General features: G+C 37.8%; 1 protein-coding gene across 1 annotated transcript in view; it reads right to left on the minus strand.

The window, feature by feature from the left end:
- DCC (DCC netrin 1 receptor) overlaps positions 1-17,586 on the minus strand; it is an 893,480-nt gene that overhangs the window by 60,698 nt on the left and 815,196 nt on the right. Inside the window, exons 21-22 of the mRNA XM_084888913.1 lie at positions 13,226-13,258; positions 384-449 (exon numbers count right to left, since the gene is read on the minus strand). Of these exons, the coding sequence (XP_084745039.1) occupies positions 384-449; positions 13,226-13,258 (99 nt within the window). The remainder of the gene's footprint in view (positions 1-383; positions 450-13,225; positions 13,259-17,586) is intronic.

A 17,586-nucleotide genomic window follows, 5' to 3' on the forward strand; every position in this document is an offset into this window, starting at 1 on the left:
TGAAGAGTAAATGTAATTTAGACAAACATACTGGTAATGTCAACTTATGAAACTGATGCATTTCAATTCAATTTATCGTAGGTATCATCTCTCATAAAATTACACTTGGAAACACTTTAAATACATATAGCACTTTAAAATCTATACATTTAAAAGCCCTCTGTCATTTATAAAATTCTCTATGCTTGGGCCTTTCTGACCCTGTTTTGTGTACTTGTGAGCTCTCTTCTGAGAGAATAGGCTACAGGTTTGTTAATGACTTCATGTTTTTATTATTCCCACTAAAATCCCAAGTCTGGGAATTTTGGAACATGCTGCAGAGCTCTGGAATTAACCATTTAATTAATATAACCAATCCAATATAAACTAATTTATATACTTACCATTGAGAGTGCTTCTATCGATCAAATTAGTATCAACTGGCCAATAGCCTCCATCTCCATGACGACCTATGTATTGGGAAAACATATCAGAATGTCAGTGGATATACAGCATGAAAGCACAAAGGAAACAAAGCAGTCAGACAGAAATAATAAATATTTCAAAATACACTAACAATGGAACATGATTATGCTGGCCACCTCGAAGAAAGCCCGAGGTTATTAATACCAATATACCTTGTGAGAATGTTATTTTCTGTGAAGAAAACAAACAAACCAACTCACAAAAATGGACTATTAAACAAGCTAAATTCAACCCCTGTTTGAAAAGCTGGCCCCACCCCCCAATATTCTTGCTAAAAAGTCACCAAAGGTACAACAGCGGTGCTAGTCTAGATGTTGCGTCCCTGCACATCTTGGGACAGAAAGGTGCTTGCTGCTCATGGCTTCCAGAGAGGCAAAGCCAAGTGCTCTTTGCTGCAGCAGGTTCTGTCTGCCCTGTTGTCCATGATATGACGTGGGCACGCTACCATTATTCCTTTACAAGGGACAACACATTTCATCTTACAACTGTGCTTTGGTAGTCTTCGTGTTAATGTCAAGTAGGTGCCTGAAGAGAGCTATTAAACATGGAGAAAAGCAACACACCTGGTCTGAATATTTCTGACAAACACACCAGGAAAGAAAGAAACATTACATGACTGGAAACAGCTCCTTCTATTAAGTGTTCAACAGTTGTAAAATTAGTCCTTAACAGAACTGAGCCAGAAATTAACCAGATATAATGATTCTAATACCTTCATCTTTTCTTACATTTGTAGAACTATAATTATTTGATTAGATTTTGTGTTCTAGATTTCCATTAGGTACATCATTTATGGAAAGACATTTGGGAGTTGAATTTATATGCAAACACATACAAGAATAGAATTAATTCTCTGTTTTATTTGCTTCAGGGAGTTATTCCTGAAAGTGGTTTTAATCAGTGGATGCTGACGTCCACTGGGGAGCCAGTTACAGTAACGGTGGTTTCCTCGCAGGCATAGATTTTAGTTTTCTTTAAGTTCTGCTCTTGAGACCTTCATTCGCAGACCCAACACTCTTCTTATAAAGTTTTCCCAAGATCTCATTTTATTTACAAAATGGTGGTGAAGGGCTGACTTTAATTTTGTTAACAGACTATATATTCACAATTTAAAAAATTATTTTGATATCAAGTCAATGCTGAAGTTAGGATGGCAAGCTTTCAAAGCAATGCATAACTTAATGCAATCACTTCATATTCTGTTTTTAGCATAACCTGGTACATTTAAAATCTGCTGGCCAATGACTGTGGGTTTATAAAGAAGTGGAAATTAAGATGAAGGCTCCTATTTGTGAGGAGGTGGTGGGGTTAGGGAGTGGTGAGAGAAGCAACTGAAATAAGGACCAATTATGTAAATTTCAGTGGGTTGGCTAAAATTTGGACAAGCCTAATCCTTTTACCAAACACCTTGCTTGTGTGACTCAGACACATTTGCAGTTTTCAATGAGCACAGGATAAGCTTTGCCCACTGGACATTGTAAGATCAATGTTGGAAGAAATGAAGTGAGACAGAAGTTCTGTATAAACAGTAAGATGACTTTTCTCATATCTGAAAGCAACTAGATTGCAAAGCACTCAGGCAAAAGAGATGCTAACAGCCCCATCACTTAGGCCAGTAAAGCAATAAATGATTCCTGTGGGGAGTAATCCTGTATTGGCTGGAAATTGGGTATAGAGCCTGTGGAGGATTTGCCTCTCCCTCTAGCATCCCACAAATGTCTTTTTAATGAAGTTTCTCATTCTCCCAGCTAGGTTGTGGGGAGATGCAAAAAAACAAGCCCATAAGCACATCCGCATATTACTTAGGCATAAAGTGCTATGGGTAGAGCACCCCTTAGATTTAGTGAGGCTATCAATTACATTGTGAATTTCAATATGTAGGAGAAAATCAGATGTCATGTGGTTTAAGCTTTGAGTAGGATAAACGGACTCTCAAAATCCTTCCTAAATAAGAGGAGGCAGCTTAAAGCTTGAACTTTCTACTCACGAAATCTAGCATATTGACATTGGTGAACTTTTTATAACTAGATTAATACCATGAAAGAAAATTAAGTAACTCTTAACATGCCCAATAGAAAGTACTTTAAAGAAACTTGATATCATCAACTAGCTAGATTGGATTTATGGTAATTTAGAGTTCTTGCACCACTTAGGTAAGAAAATACAAAATTCGCTTCTTGTATATTGATGAGTCTGAGATCCCTTTTTGTCTAAAGATGTGAGAATCAAACATTAGTTTTGCCGAAACTGGTTTGGCTCAATGGATAGTGCGTAAGCCTGCTGACTGAAAGGTCCCAGGTTCGATTCTGGTCAAGGGCATGTACCTTGGTTGTGGGCACATCTCCAGTAGGGGGTGTGCAGGAGGCAGCTGAATTGATGTTTCTCTCTCTCACCGATGTTTCTTACTCTATCCCTCTCCCTTCCTCTCTGTAAAAATCAATAAAATATATTAAAAAATATTAGTTTTGTGTGCTATGTTTCTGTTCTCTAAAATGTCTTTTAAATTCCAGGAAGGCATACTTTATGGGTAAAAAAAAGTTTTTAAAAGGGATTCTCCCCCAGCTTTAAGGCAAGAATCAAAAGGCATCAATGAGGAGACACTAAGACTAAAGAGCGTGCTGTTATTGCATGGCAGTTCAAAGCACTGTTAAGGGCTTTTGGCTGTGGATTGACTATTGAATGCATTTAGTTCACTTGGTTAATTTCATAAGTGCTGATTTAGGCAAACTGAGGACTAATTAAACTCTAGTACATGGTAAGTCAGTTACTGAAAGGATACATAAAAGATCCTAGAGGTCTTAATTTTATTAATGGAGCATAAAACTGATAAAAGTCCATTCAAAATATATTAAGTGCCTACTGTATGCAAGGCACAATCCTATGTCCGCAGGGAAGGGATAGTATGCAATGATCAATTGAGTATGGATCCAGCCATGACAGTTAGAGTTGGTTTACGGTCCTATTCAGGCCTACTCATGATTAATATTAGCTAACTGCAGAGGCTTTTCATTTCCTCTGAGTTTGAAGATTTAAGAATAAGTTAATTCATAAATTACAATATTTTCATTGTGGTGAGTGCTATGCATGTAAAATGAAACATTAATGTTTACATTAAATCCCTACTTCTAGCACATGCGGGCAGATGGAAAATATTTCCCATGACAAAAATTTTTTATTACCTGCTGAAACTTAATTCATTTCTACAGTCTTATTTTTTTCCCAGTGGATGTTTATAAGTTCAGGGAGGAATAAATGAAAAATTAATATGTGGAGGACATTGGCAAAAGAGGATGTGGTATTTATAATGTATTCTTTAATCCATATTTCTGAGTGGGGATAACAGACGATGCCCCATAATGACACCACACGATCAATCCCAAGAGAAAAACATATGGCCCATAATCTAAGTGAAATGGACAGATTTGTCACCTAACAAATGATCAATATATATCTCCTCAAGGATGCAGAGTGCTGAGAGAGCTTCGTGATCTTAGAATTACTCTTAGAAAATAATTTGGGTGATAATGAAGGAAACTGCATTGATTTTTATATCATGTATACTGGTGGATAAAGATAATCCATTAATGCCACTTGAATACAGTTTCACTGTCCAGTACACAGATCATAGTGAGATATATTTAAAGCAGATGGTTTTTCAGAGGCAGGAAAATCTAAGAGATCAATTTATCATATAGTTGGTAACCCTGCTGACTTTGTTCAAAGTCAGCAGGATATCTATAAACCAGGCAGCAAAATCACAACCCACACCTAGGATATTTCAAACATATATTAATAAAAATAACTAATAAGCTCTTCCTATCTTTTCCTAAGATTCAACACATTGTTTTCAAGTTAACATGAAGGAAAGTTTGTAGATTAAAAAAGAAGAGTAATGTGGGTAAGCTTAGAAAGCCGGGCAAGGATGAAATAAGAAAAATTCCTATATGCTCGACCAAAGAGTTAGAATTTATCTTGTAGGGGACAGAGATTCACCGAAGTATACTAAGCAGAAAAGTGACTCAATTAAATATGTATGTTAGTAAGATTATTCTGGCTGAGTTGTGAAGAGCAAATTAATTAGAAGAGGCTGTTATAATAAATAGGGTGAGACTAATATTAATTACAAATCCATGAGGCAGACATTATTAGCTCCATTATATAGATGAGTAAACTGCGGTACAGAAACACTAATTTACTCATTTTATTAAATAGCTGAAGCTGCCTGACTCTGTGATTATCTCATCACTATTAGGCAAAGGATAAATAAGAGGAGGAATGGGAAGAGGGTTGGGCATAAATTAGAGCGCTTCTTAGAGTTGATCCTGGCATGTAAATGTGAGGGTGTAGGTGAATGGGTGTGACTGGGGGTGGTAGGTCTGTTCTCCATAGGGAAAATGGAGCAAAACAGACTTTGGAAGAGAATAGAAACAGTTCAGTCTGTAACCATATAGAGCACTGGGACAAGTGAAGGTGACCCTTGACAAAAGGCATAGAGGAAGTGGACTAATAAGGCGAGGAAAACTCTGAAAATAACACACTGAGGCCCTATCCAGATTTTCGTTTCCCTGCCTCTGCCCCATACTCTCCCATCATCAGTAAATAGTGAATGGGGTTTGCAGTACTCTGGCTCCAGGGGAGCATGTTGGTCTTTGGTGGCCAGTGTAGACAGTAGGTACTTGATGTGTTGAAAAGTAGTAAAGCCCAAGACCTACTGTGATCGAGCAGAGAAAAACAGCCAAAGCCCATTGCCAATGTGTCTTCATCACAGAGCCCTAGTTTTCCCAAGGGGACCCTAATTGTCTACCGAACACATCCTGCAAATCTCCTTTGAGCAGCTTTTTGGTTTCTTGATTTCTCCATTTTGGAATTTCTCTAAGTAAAGGTTCCAGTTATCTTTCCGTTTGTGGTCATTGGTGTGGATTCAATTCTACTCATATATTTAGAGGCCAGCCATGGTTTTAAGAGTCTTCTACACTACTTACACACAGTAATTGCCCATCTCAAGCCCTATAATACACTACACATTAGATGGTACCTGCTGGTTTAGCATGTAGCACTTGAGTGTTTGTATATTCCTCCTAACTATGTTGCATGCTTCTTTTTAATGGCCAGGTAGAACTCTGCTTATTTCTTAAGCTTCCTTATAAGCAGCTCATGGCTAGGCAGAGGTACCAGCAAGTTGGCAAAAGTGAGTCCAATTCCTTTCATACTGCACATTTGACATTTCAAAAACTCATCAGTGCTTGCTGTCTTTGATTTTCTCCTTTCTGTACTCAGAATTACAAGCAGCTGTGAAATGCAAGTCTATAATTTTCTGCTAACAAGAAATGACAGGAAGGGTGGTGGAGGTCAAGAAAAGAGCACAGGAGGTCAGAATCATCTACCATTGCCTGGATCACACAGAACTTGTTGTTTTTCTGTTGAACTTTAATTTAACAGATGAATATTGAAGATATGATACTTTTCTCTACTGGAAAAATATGTTCCCATCTTTTTCATATCCCCCAAGATCAGTAACATGTACAGTACCCACAGCCATGAGCACTACTCCTCTGAACTATTCTTTTGATTAGATGACAAAGTCTATCTTTCTAGATTATTCCATGATTGTTTCCCAAAAGATCTGTGCCTTCATAATTCAACAAAAACACTTATCTGGCACCAATGAGTAGAATCCATTCACAACTAGAATCTGGACATTCAGAGAGGAAGGACATGACCATGTGAATCAGACCAGTCATCTGCCATCAAGGAATTTACAACCTGGCCTAGGGTTTGAGAATATAAATAGCAAAGTATAAGAAAGGGACCACATAGCAATGAGTAAGTCAGATGTTAAGGGCATATAGAAGGATAAAAGATTGCAGTATATGAATAAATTGGTCAGGAGGCTAGAAGAGGGAAGGAAGTTGGGGTCAAACAGTCAGGGTCTTGATGTCAAAGAACTGACTCCATTCTGTAAGGAACAGTGAAGCATCGTTTTGGAATGAAAATTCAGGAGGTAGAGTCCAGGACTGATAGAAGTGGGCAAGGAATAAAGCTAGGAACTCGGTATTTAGCGAAAGAAGGGCATTCAGCAACACAATGAGTGTTACAAGAGGAACTGATTTCAATAATCTTTTGGAGGATTTGTTAACAAAAATGTCTACCTTTCAAGTCTTAGAAAGTTAAAATTACACCATGAATTGTATCAGTTCTTATGAGTACCAAGTATGTTGTTTTCTTTCAAAGTTATCCATTAGAACATAAAAGCCCCTGAGACATCGACTGAAGCAGCTACTTGCCTGCTTGCTGGGAACACAGTTAAGCACCTCAAATGCTTTATTTAAAGTACTTATTTTTTTTTTTTGCCTTTACTTCTCCACCAGTCATAATTTTTAAAGTTGCAAAAATTTCTACCATAGGAAAGCACAGGTAAGGATAGCTTTTTAAAAGGAGTGGAGCAAGCACTTGAATAATAAAGTGAATTAAAACAACACACAATAGCAGGGCAAAAAGAGGTTTTCATTTTCAATTAAGCATCTCCCACCAAAAGGTGATAGAGGTTTCAATTCTTCAAACAGCAGCTAGGGTGCTGTGATCCAAACCCTGCAAAGTTTGGGTTATATTCACTAAATTGCAAGCTTTCTTTCTTCTCTTTTCTTTTCTTTTCTTTTCTTTTCTTTTCTTTTCTTTTCTTTTCTTTTCTTTATTGATTAAGGTATTACATGTGTCCATATCTCCCCATTGCCCCCTTACCGCATCCACTCCTATACATGCCCTCACCCCCAACTGTCTTGTAAGCTTGACTAGGCTGCCTTGGAAACAATTAGTATTCTGCTTACTCATGAGATTAAAACCATGGGGGCGGTGTAAAATGGCAGGGGTAGTGTTAAGTAGTTGCCCGAATACCCTAGTGAGGAAAGACAAGACCTTTAAACCAGATGCACTTACTTGAGGCCATTTAGGTTTCACTTCTTGATAACAAAGTAGAAACCAATGAAGTCGCTGAATTTCCAGAAATTATACAGTGGTTCAGAGAAGAAATTCTTAGGTTAGTTAGCCTGGGAATGCATCTCGGTCTAACCACATACATATGGTGAGAGTTTGGGCAAGTTTTATCCTGCATTCCATTTTCTATGTCTGTAGGGATGCTATGAGAATTCAATATGGTAGAACGGGTGCAGTGTGCTGAAGAGTGACATATCACAGGAATGGTAAAAACATGTGGTGCTTCACTATGCAAAGATGCTATGCCTTTCCCCCCCGTAATTCTAATATTAATTTTAAAACTCAATCATCTTAAATCCTGAAAGAAACAAAAAGTAACTTGGGCTGAAGTCATCATTTTAGAGGTGAGGATGCTGAGAGATCAGTAGGTGCCCGAAGTCACACAGGAGGTCCCAGTGCAGGATGGGACCTCCTGATCCCATCCAGCTGGACCACACCCCGTGATTGCTGATGAGAAAGCAGAGCATTATGGGTCTATAGGAGAGTAATTCTCTCTCCACAGTGGGAGGGCAGTTCTCAGCAGGCCGCATTCTTCTGGGTCTACTAGCCTAGGACCTTATACCTCTTTTCCAGGCCTGGCGTTTTAGATCAACCACTCAAGCTATGGAGAATTAAAGAAACCTAAGAGTGCTCAAAGCAAGCATTTTTATCCTAATTCATCTCAGCAATGCTACAGATCGAGTCATGAAAATTCCTGACTCTTTAAGGTACCATGTCATGGCAGGAATGGAAACATACATGACTTGTAAATGTTTCTGCTCATACTAAGAATTACCAACTTTCACTCATGCACACTTCAAAGAGGAGTCCGATATCTGCGAGTAAACAAAATGTAAGGACATAAAACAGTATTTTAATATTAAAAGTTTGATCTATAATCATTTTTGAGAATTTGTTAAATTTTATGACTATCTTCACCACAACCTCCAAACAAAAATATTTTTTAAAAACAATTGTGAGAAGCTCTAAAAAAGGCTCAAGCTAAGTGTAGAAAAACAAAAAGCCAATTTTTTTTAGAAGTCTGCAACAGAAAAACGATAAACTCTGGGAGTAAGAGAGAAACATGTTTGGGTTCCAACTCTGTCCACAAGTATATTCTTGTGATTTGGGGGAAAACATAACCTTCTGCTTTCTCATCTGAAAGTGTGCGAAGACAATCGGCTTTCCTTTTGAAGGTAGATGCTATGAACTGAATTGGGTCTCTCCCAAACCCCACATTCATATGTTTGGAGATATGGGCCTTTATGGAAATAATTGATGTTAAATGAGGTCATAAGGATGGAGCTCTGACCCAACAGGATCAGGATCCATATAAGAGGAGATCTGAGGATTTGGGCAGAGAGGGTCGGTGAGGGGGAAAGAGATCAACCAAAGAACTTGTATGCATATAAGCATAACCAATGAACACAGACAATAGGGGAGGGTGGTGGGTGGTGGTGAAGGCCAGGGGGTCGGGGACAGAATGGGAGAGGACAATGGGAAAAGGGGACATAATATGTAATACTTTCAACAATAAAGATTTTTTTTTTAAGGGGGGAGATTTGAGAGAGCTTGTCCTCTGTCTGCCACTTGAGGCCTCATTGAGGGAGGTGTCTCCTATCCAGGAGGAGAGCCCTCACTCCAGACTTCGATGCAAGGCCTCCTGCTTCCAGCCCTGGGAGAAAACCCACTTCTGTGGTTTAACTCACCCAGCGCTTGGTATTTTACATTAGTCTCTCAAACTGATGAGACAGTGGAATTAGAGCTGTTCCTGGGTTTCCTGAGACTGTAGTCGGAAAACTGCAGATCACGAGCCACATGCGGCTTTTTGGCCCCTTGAGTGTGGCTCTTCCACAAAATACCACGGCCTGGGAGAGTCTATTTTGAAGACATGGCATTAGAAGAAGTTTAAGTTTAAAAAATGTGGCTCTCCAAAGAAATTCCAATCGTTGTACTGTTGATAGTTGGCTCTGTGGACTAATGAGTTTGCCGACCACTGTGACCTGAGATAAAGAGCTGTCAGGACCATAGATACTCAGTGCTGAGACTCCCCACGAGCAACGTGACGCTAACTTTGACCTAGACTGAAAGCTCTTTGCCTTTGTTTGAGATGATTCACAGAGCTGGGAAAAGGAAGGCCAATATTGGGGAAATATCCAAACTTTACAGATATATGTTAAAAGCATATGTGTGTCCATGTATGCATGTAACATACATGTGATGACTATAGTTGGTGGTTAAAAACAGGGTTTTTGGAACATGATTGTCCCAGTGAGAATCATAGTCACACCGCCTGTTAGCTGTGTGTTTATAGGCGAGTCACTTTACCTCTCAGAGCTTCCGCTTCTTCATTGCCAAATCAGAAAGGAGACAGGAATAGGATTTAACAGTATTGATATGAGGATCTGAGCCAATTGATGTTATGCTCTTAGAACAGGGAGTGATAATAAGAGCTTCAAAAGGGTTCATTTTAATATTATATATGCACATATAGACCTAAACAAATTGACAGGGGTTTTACCAAAATATGGAAAAAAATAAAAACCTAAAGTGGAACATTTCTATACCCTTTGCCTCTATTTCACATAGGTCATACAATTTCCCTGCCCTATCTGACCCTCTGAAAAATTAAACTGCTTAATCTCTAAAATCTCATAATTACTTTGGCCACAGATGCCTGGGAGGAGACACCAGAAAAAAAATAATAATTAAGACATGGAACAAGAGATAAGGGCTACAAAAAGGAGAAATTATAGAGTAGCTTGAGATTAGAGGGTTTGTTTAGCAAATAAATGCTAGATAACACCAATTTACAATTACAGGAAGGGAAAAAGAGTTCCATGTGAAGTCTATCATTTTAATACTGTTATTACCGTCACTCAGAAGAAATGCTCTCTCCCCAATCCACAAATGATTAGAATATAACTGACTTTTCCTTTTCACAGTAAAGTTCTTCAGGCAGATTTTCAAATACAATAAAAAGTTACTGTGACCAGAGCCTACTATTTTAAAACCATTCAAACAATTCTCATTTTTTTCTCATATAAGGTCAAGTATATTTAGGGTTCATCCTGACTGAGTTAACTTTGACCCAGAGTGCTAAATTTTTTCTCAGAGGGAGTTTTCTCTCCACAGAAATGCAGCATGTGTCATAAATGTAACACAAAATGGGACCCTTTCGCTGTGGGAAGGGGCAAATTGGTCTACCAGTGAGCACAGTAAAGCATATTGACTGATTTGCCAGGTGCTGACCCAGTCTCTTCCTACTGTTTTCTTCAATCTTAGAGGAATCTTTACTCTGGGCTATGTTTTCAAGCACTTGGTCATCAACCCAGAAGACTAATTTTGTTTAGAAATAGCTCTTTATATGCTATTTTATATGTCTTCTTTGTAAGAATGTAAAAATATTTCTTATCACCACTAAATTATATCAGTCCAATGACATCAACTTACAAGTGATTTGAGTTTGACGTAAAATTTAGATCCTATCAATTTGACCAATTGTATACCAGCTGCGATTGAATAAGGTACCACATAGTATATGGTAAGTGACAGAATCTTCTTAAGTAATGTTAGATGAAGAAAAAGAACAACTGTTGGGCTGTATTAACAGACAATAATCTTGGGGAATTCCTTTGTTCCTGATAATTGACCTGATTTCACTGTCAATTTGAAAATCTGAGTAAAATACAGAGGGCATGTGGGAAATAATTTATTCTCCTTTCTTTTACAAGAAAAAAATTCAGTTATAAAATATGTTTTGGTATCTTAAAATAATATTTAAAAAGAGTTAATTGAAAAAAACACCTAGCAAAAACAATTTAAAGGAATTGAGAGACAATGAAAAGGAACCAAGAAACAACTGAAAATCCATTTATGGAGAAGCTTGAGCACTCCATCGCCCAAGTAGCTGTGAATGTAGCATTTTCTCTGGTTTGAACATTTCTCTCTCTCTAAATAAAATTTTAACTTTAAACATTTATCTCTGTCTAAATATAATTTCAAAAATTAGGGGCTATCTGCCTGTGGAAGTTCCAAATTCATTAAGTTTAAAAAGCTATGAGAGGTTGTTTTAGTTATTTTTAATCACAAATAAAAATCCTCACTTTTGTTAGTTAATAAATGATTCCAGCATTGGTTTTGGCCAGCACTAATATTTACTTTAGCTAAGCAAATATATTCTAACTGTTAATTACTCATCATTTGTAGTTTTACAAAAATGACTATTTAGTAGATATTAATCTTAGGAAAATATTTTGAGTGGAAGCAAGCAGGTGCAGTGAGGTGATGGATGGGAAAGCTAACTTACCCTGAGTGGGCATTGCTGGGCATGGCATCACTGCTGTTCCTCCCCGTAGGAGACCCACACCATGTCCCCACAGCAGGGGCATGGCATAAGGACCGGAGCTAAGCCTGAATAGAGGATCATTAACTAAAATACCACTTATGTAGGCAACCTCCTATTGTTAGTGAGCCTTACCAACCACAGATGCTTACAATTAAAAAAATATATATATTTTATTGATTTTTTTACAGAGAGGAAAAGAGAGGGATGAGAGAGTTAGAAACATCGATCAGCTGCCTCTTGCACACCCCCTACTGGGGATGTGCCCACAACCAAAGTACATGCCCTTGACCAGAATCAAACCTGGGACCTTTCAATCTGCAGGCCAATGCTCTATCTACTGAGCAAAACTGGTTTGGCAGATGCTTAAAAGTAAATATATATATATATATATATATATATATATATATATATATATATATATATATATATATATATATATTCATTCTTGTTGAAAATGATGTTTCCCCCAGTCTACAAGACAGGACTTTATGAGACCTGATACTTGCAAGTAGGTTGTGCTGACAGTCGATATCCAAAACAGAAGGCACGTTATAGGCTCTGAACCACAAATAAGCAACACAGACTATAACCAGTGGTGAGTATTTCCAAATTCGCCCTTCTTTAAAGAATTAACATCCCCCCCCCAATAAAACTCATAAATATTATTTTTTCTCATCTTAAATATTATTTTTTCTCATCTAACATCCCACTAGTCACTCATAGTGAAAAAATAATGGAATCTTAATTGTTCACTCTATGAATCATGATATTAGCAAATTCACATCTCCCTGTGAGTTGATGGATAACTCTCATTTATCCCCATTTTCCTTTGTGTACAACCATCCCTGTTTCTCTACACAAGTCAAGCTGTTAGCAAAAGAGTGGGAAGAGGATAAGATACTCCAAGTCCACCCAGCATCTGATTCAAGGAATGAAAGCTCTCTGGCTTCGGAATGAACAATAGCGATGCCCTAAAAGAGTTGCCCTCTTTGTTTTTATTAATTGCAGGAAGCTCATGGCGGAGGACAAGCACACATGATTTATGGTGCTTCTCTGAGGAACTGCAGAACTTTAATCCGGAGCGCAGGAGAGGGTGCGAGAGCAGCTTGGAAATTATGCCGAGCTTAATTATACTTAATGTGAATTATTCAGAAGTGCACACAGAGACTAAAAATTTATTCCCTACAAAGAAGCTTGACGTTTTAATTGGTCCTTCAGAATAGAGACAAAACAATTTCCTCTCAAGAAAATTTACATCTTCCCTATCAGAGCCTCAGCCCCATCCAAGCAGAACTTCATTAACAAGATTAATTATCACCCCAGAGTGGGCTCCATCAGGTGTATGGCCCAGGTGAAAAGAGGAATACAAAATAGTGACTGACAGCTCTGACAGACAGGACTGACTCAAGGAGGGAAAACGTGACAGGTTGAGCCACACCGTACCTTGGTCGTTAGCCATTTTGTCAGGGTGTTCCACTGTGGGGAGAAAAAGAAATATTATTAGATTTTGACAGTTCCCGGCAAGAAAGCTGACATTTTAAGTTGACAGTTTTTGTTAGCAAGCTCTTAAATCAAGGCCAAGGCCCTATGGAAAAAAATTAATAAGGAATCAAGGTTAATGTAATTATTTCTATTAAATAATTAGAAGGAAAAATGAAAATGTTTTTGTTGTATAAATGTGTTCTTAAAAAATATATTTTTTGTCACATTCCTCTAACCATAAACTCAGAATGATCATCATACAGGTCTAATTAAAAATACAATAACAATAAAAATGCATGTGATTTAGTTAAGCATAATACTCCCCAGGTCCCTTTCTTTTATGTTAATATGTCGACATATGAAAAGGGTAAACTAGGAAAGGTATCTTAATAAAAAGCAGACTTTAAATTCTGAATGAGTCTTTAAAAAATGCTATATACAAGTGTTTATTACAGTAAGATTCTGTAAACTTTATATAAATTTGATAAATGTCTTTGTATCTCTTCAACATTAACATTCTTTAATTCACCAGGCTATCTAATCTAATAATTTCTAATAGAATCATTACAATTTAATTTTTGTCTTGATCTTCTCTCCTATTTCTCATTGAAGAGTAAAGGCACCTCAAAATACATTTTATGATAGTATTAAGGTGTTTTTGATGAAAAGTGCTTTTAATAGGCAACTGAATTAACTGTACTTTATAGACAAGGCTAGAACCCCACTGTAGCTTCGAAGGATGGGCGTCATGTTGTAGGAAATGCCATGCTGGTTTTCCAGTAAGAATGGGGAATGATATGCCAGGATCATATCTGATCACACAATCCAGGAAGGATAAATGTCTGGTAGCCAGAAGAGACACGCTTGAGAAACTACCATACACAGTAATACATATTTAGGGGAGAACTGTTTGCAATAATATAAAACAAACAAAAATTAATCTTGTTTTTATTGATCTCTCCCTTTGTCTTTAATTATATACATGCATTGTCTGTAGTCTAAGCAATTTTTAGCAAGTGACAAGTAAATGTTATTGTGGACAATCTGATCTCTCTTCTTATCTTCTATTTGCTTTATGGTTAGCAAATCTGGGCTGAATATTGCTTGGGAAACTTTGAGTGACTTAAGAAAGGTTATCTACTTAAGAGTACTTTCCAACAATGACCAAATATATTTCAAAAGTTACTTTTTATTAAAGGCAAATAATGGCTTAAAAGTATTGTAATTCATACTTTGACTTTTTAATGGCTTCTGTCATTTGTCAAGAAAATAATGAATTTTGTCACAAAATTCTTTGAAGACTAAAGCTTTTTTTGTATTCTGATACAGAGCTTTCAGTTCTATATTTTGGATGGAAGAAGTGCACAGAATGATGATTAAGGATCCCCCGAGAATACACCATATTCTACTGCTGAGATGATTCAGTCCCTCCACAGAAATCCTCATTGGTCTCCTCTTGTGATTGGCAAACTAGGCTCGCAAGCCACATGTGGCTCTTTGGCCCCTTGAGTGTGACTCTTCCACAAAATACCACGGCCTGGGCGAGTCTATTTTGAAGAAGTGGCGTTAGAAGAAGTTTAAGTTTAAAAAATTTGGCTCTCCAAAGAAATTTCAATTGTTGTACTGTTGATAGTTTGCCCTGTTGACTAATGAGTTTGCCGACCACTGGTCTACTTCATCCACCCTCCCTATTACTTTACAGGCCAACAGGAAGAAGCTTACTTTACTGGAAGAAATAGCCATGTGACAGGCAGAGATAAACATGACTCTTATTCATCTTCCAAGGGTTCAACAGTGTGTAGGTATTATAATGGGGAGGGTCTGGGGAAGGGAGGTGGCTAGTTGCAGAATCATGTGGGGTCAAGAATCAAGTTTCAGAGTCTTTTAATTAACATTTCAAAGAAAGAGTCAGATACATCACCTATACCATGTGCATAACGGGTATAATACCTTAATCCATTTTTAATTATAAATGTCTCTTTAATTAACCAGTGATTACTGATTGAGTTTCCTGTACCTCTCTGGCTAGTGCCTAAAACCAAAAAGGGATAAAACTCCAGTCTCAAGTAGATGTGTCTATCTTACAAAGACTGAATATAAGCCTGAGGGCACTTGCCTGAGGGGCATGATTACAACAAAGCACTTGCCTGCTACCCAGTAGACTACCTTGAGTTTCCTCAGCTTCAGGAGAATAGGCAAACCTTTCTATTTGTCAAAGTTACAATCTGATGAACAGTGGCCCTATGTTTTGAAGCAGCTTTGGAAAATGAAAATCTTAAATCAGAGAACAATAGTGTGATTTTATGTCTTTAGTGTAAATTTGGTTCATGTGGCTTCAAATCTCTTACAATGAGTAATTTATTTACCTTAGAACATTTGTCATCCTAAGTGACACGTAAGATGCATGCATGTAGAATATTGATTATTTTAAAAGATGGGAGATATAAATATCCTATGTAATAAAAGAATAATATGCACATTGATCATCACTCCAACACACAAGATGGTTGCCCCCATGCGGTCAAAGATAACTGCCCCCATGTGGACACAAGATGGCCAGGAGGGGAGGGCAGTAGGGAGGAACCAGGCTTGCAAAGGAGGGCAGTTGGGGGTGATCAAGCCTGCAGGGGAGGGCAGTTAGGGGGTGACCAGGCCTACAGGGGAAGGCAGTAAGGAGAAATCAGGCTGGCAGGCAGAAGCGGTTAGGGGCAATCAGGAAGACAGGCAGGCGAGCAGTTGGGAGCCAGCAGTTTTGGATTGTGAAACAGATGTCTGACTGCTCGTTTAGGATTGGGCCTAAACGGGCAGTTGGATATCCCTCGAGCGGTCCCAGATTGAAGAGGGTGCAGGCTGGATTGAGGGACACCCCCCCCCCCCCCCGCCATGCATGAATTTCATGCACAGGGCCTCTAGTTTCTATATAATTTCAAGTGCACGCAAGATATCTAAAACTCAGTGTACTACATATGAGCAGGATCTGTTTAAAAAACTTTTAATTGGTTATTAATGGAGCATGACATACATAGGATAGACAATATTAAATATTCCAATCGTGATATTAGAAATGATTTTTATGGACTATTACGACTTAGAGCAAATTCCTGAATTCCTTCTTAATGCTGGAGATCATTTAATAGATGAGTGTAGGACACTGAGGGTAAACAGTACCAAATGAGGTAGGGAGTTCATTACACAATCCACAGGATGATTATCCATGTGGGCCTGTAAATCCCGTGATAACTCATCATTCTGCTGCTTAACACATTTGGATGCCTTAAGTCATTTTTAAACCCTTTCTGAGATCTCCAGTTGGCACACGTTGTGAGCATGAAATTAATTTGGCACTTGTCTGTAGATAAAGATGAAGCGTTTGTGAAACATTATCGAGTTACATTTCATGCTCCCACAAAATGAATAACCAGTTTCCTGTCAATTGCTCATTTGGAATGAAACCTGATTTAGACATGAAGTCCTAAAAACCTGGATAGACAAAGATTAGCTCATTTCCTCCTGTCTCCCTCCCAATTTCTACTCTGTCATTAAGAACCATCACAGGCTCAGGCTGAATGCTTGCTTGTGTGTTCCTGGCAAACTTTCAGATGTGCTATTACCAAATCCAGCTTTTGAATAGCTTACTCACAGAATTCAAAAGGCCACTGTTTATCAGGCTACCATCCCTAGGAGAATTGAGAAATAGACTATACAATTTTTCTAAAACTCTTCGTTAGTATGTTAGATGACTGGGTGAAAATGTGAGACATGTGTTTCTAATTTTTTAGTTGTTTGTCATCATGTAACATCAAGTTTTCAGCTAGATGTAGAGGCACAATGTGGTCAGATCCAAGAGCTAAGAATCCTTCCTTGGTACAAGATACATCATTCCTTAGGTATCGATCTTTAAATATCAGCTATACAACATTGACATTATTTTCAATTAGTGAATGATAGAAGCCCTTGAAATCATTTGTCCTCCAAAAAAACAAAAACAAAAACAAAAACAAAACAAAAACAAAAAAACAACAACCCACACACAATAAACAAAAAACAACATTCTGCTTTAAAAAATATGTGTATGAAGATTATTTTGATGTAATTACTATTCCTGGGCCTGAGTATTTTTCTATCCTTAAACGAAGTGCTGAACATATAACTCTCCTTGAATTGAGTGCTCATTTTTATTCTTGCAAGCATGCGGGTTTTCTTCCAATCATCCTGCAAATTGTTGTTGTTGTTGCTGACCTCCCTCCTTAAAATAAGCACATTCATTTTGTTTGAAGTTTTCTACCTTGCCATATCAAAATATCCTTTAATGTATAAGGACA

The sequence above is a fragment of the Pipistrellus hanaki genome (assembly GCF_964339955.1).
Source record: "Pipistrellus hanaki genome assembly, chromosome: 6".
Taxonomy (NCBI): Eukaryota; Metazoa; Chordata; class Mammalia; order Chiroptera; family Vespertilionidae; genus Pipistrellus; species Pipistrellus hanaki.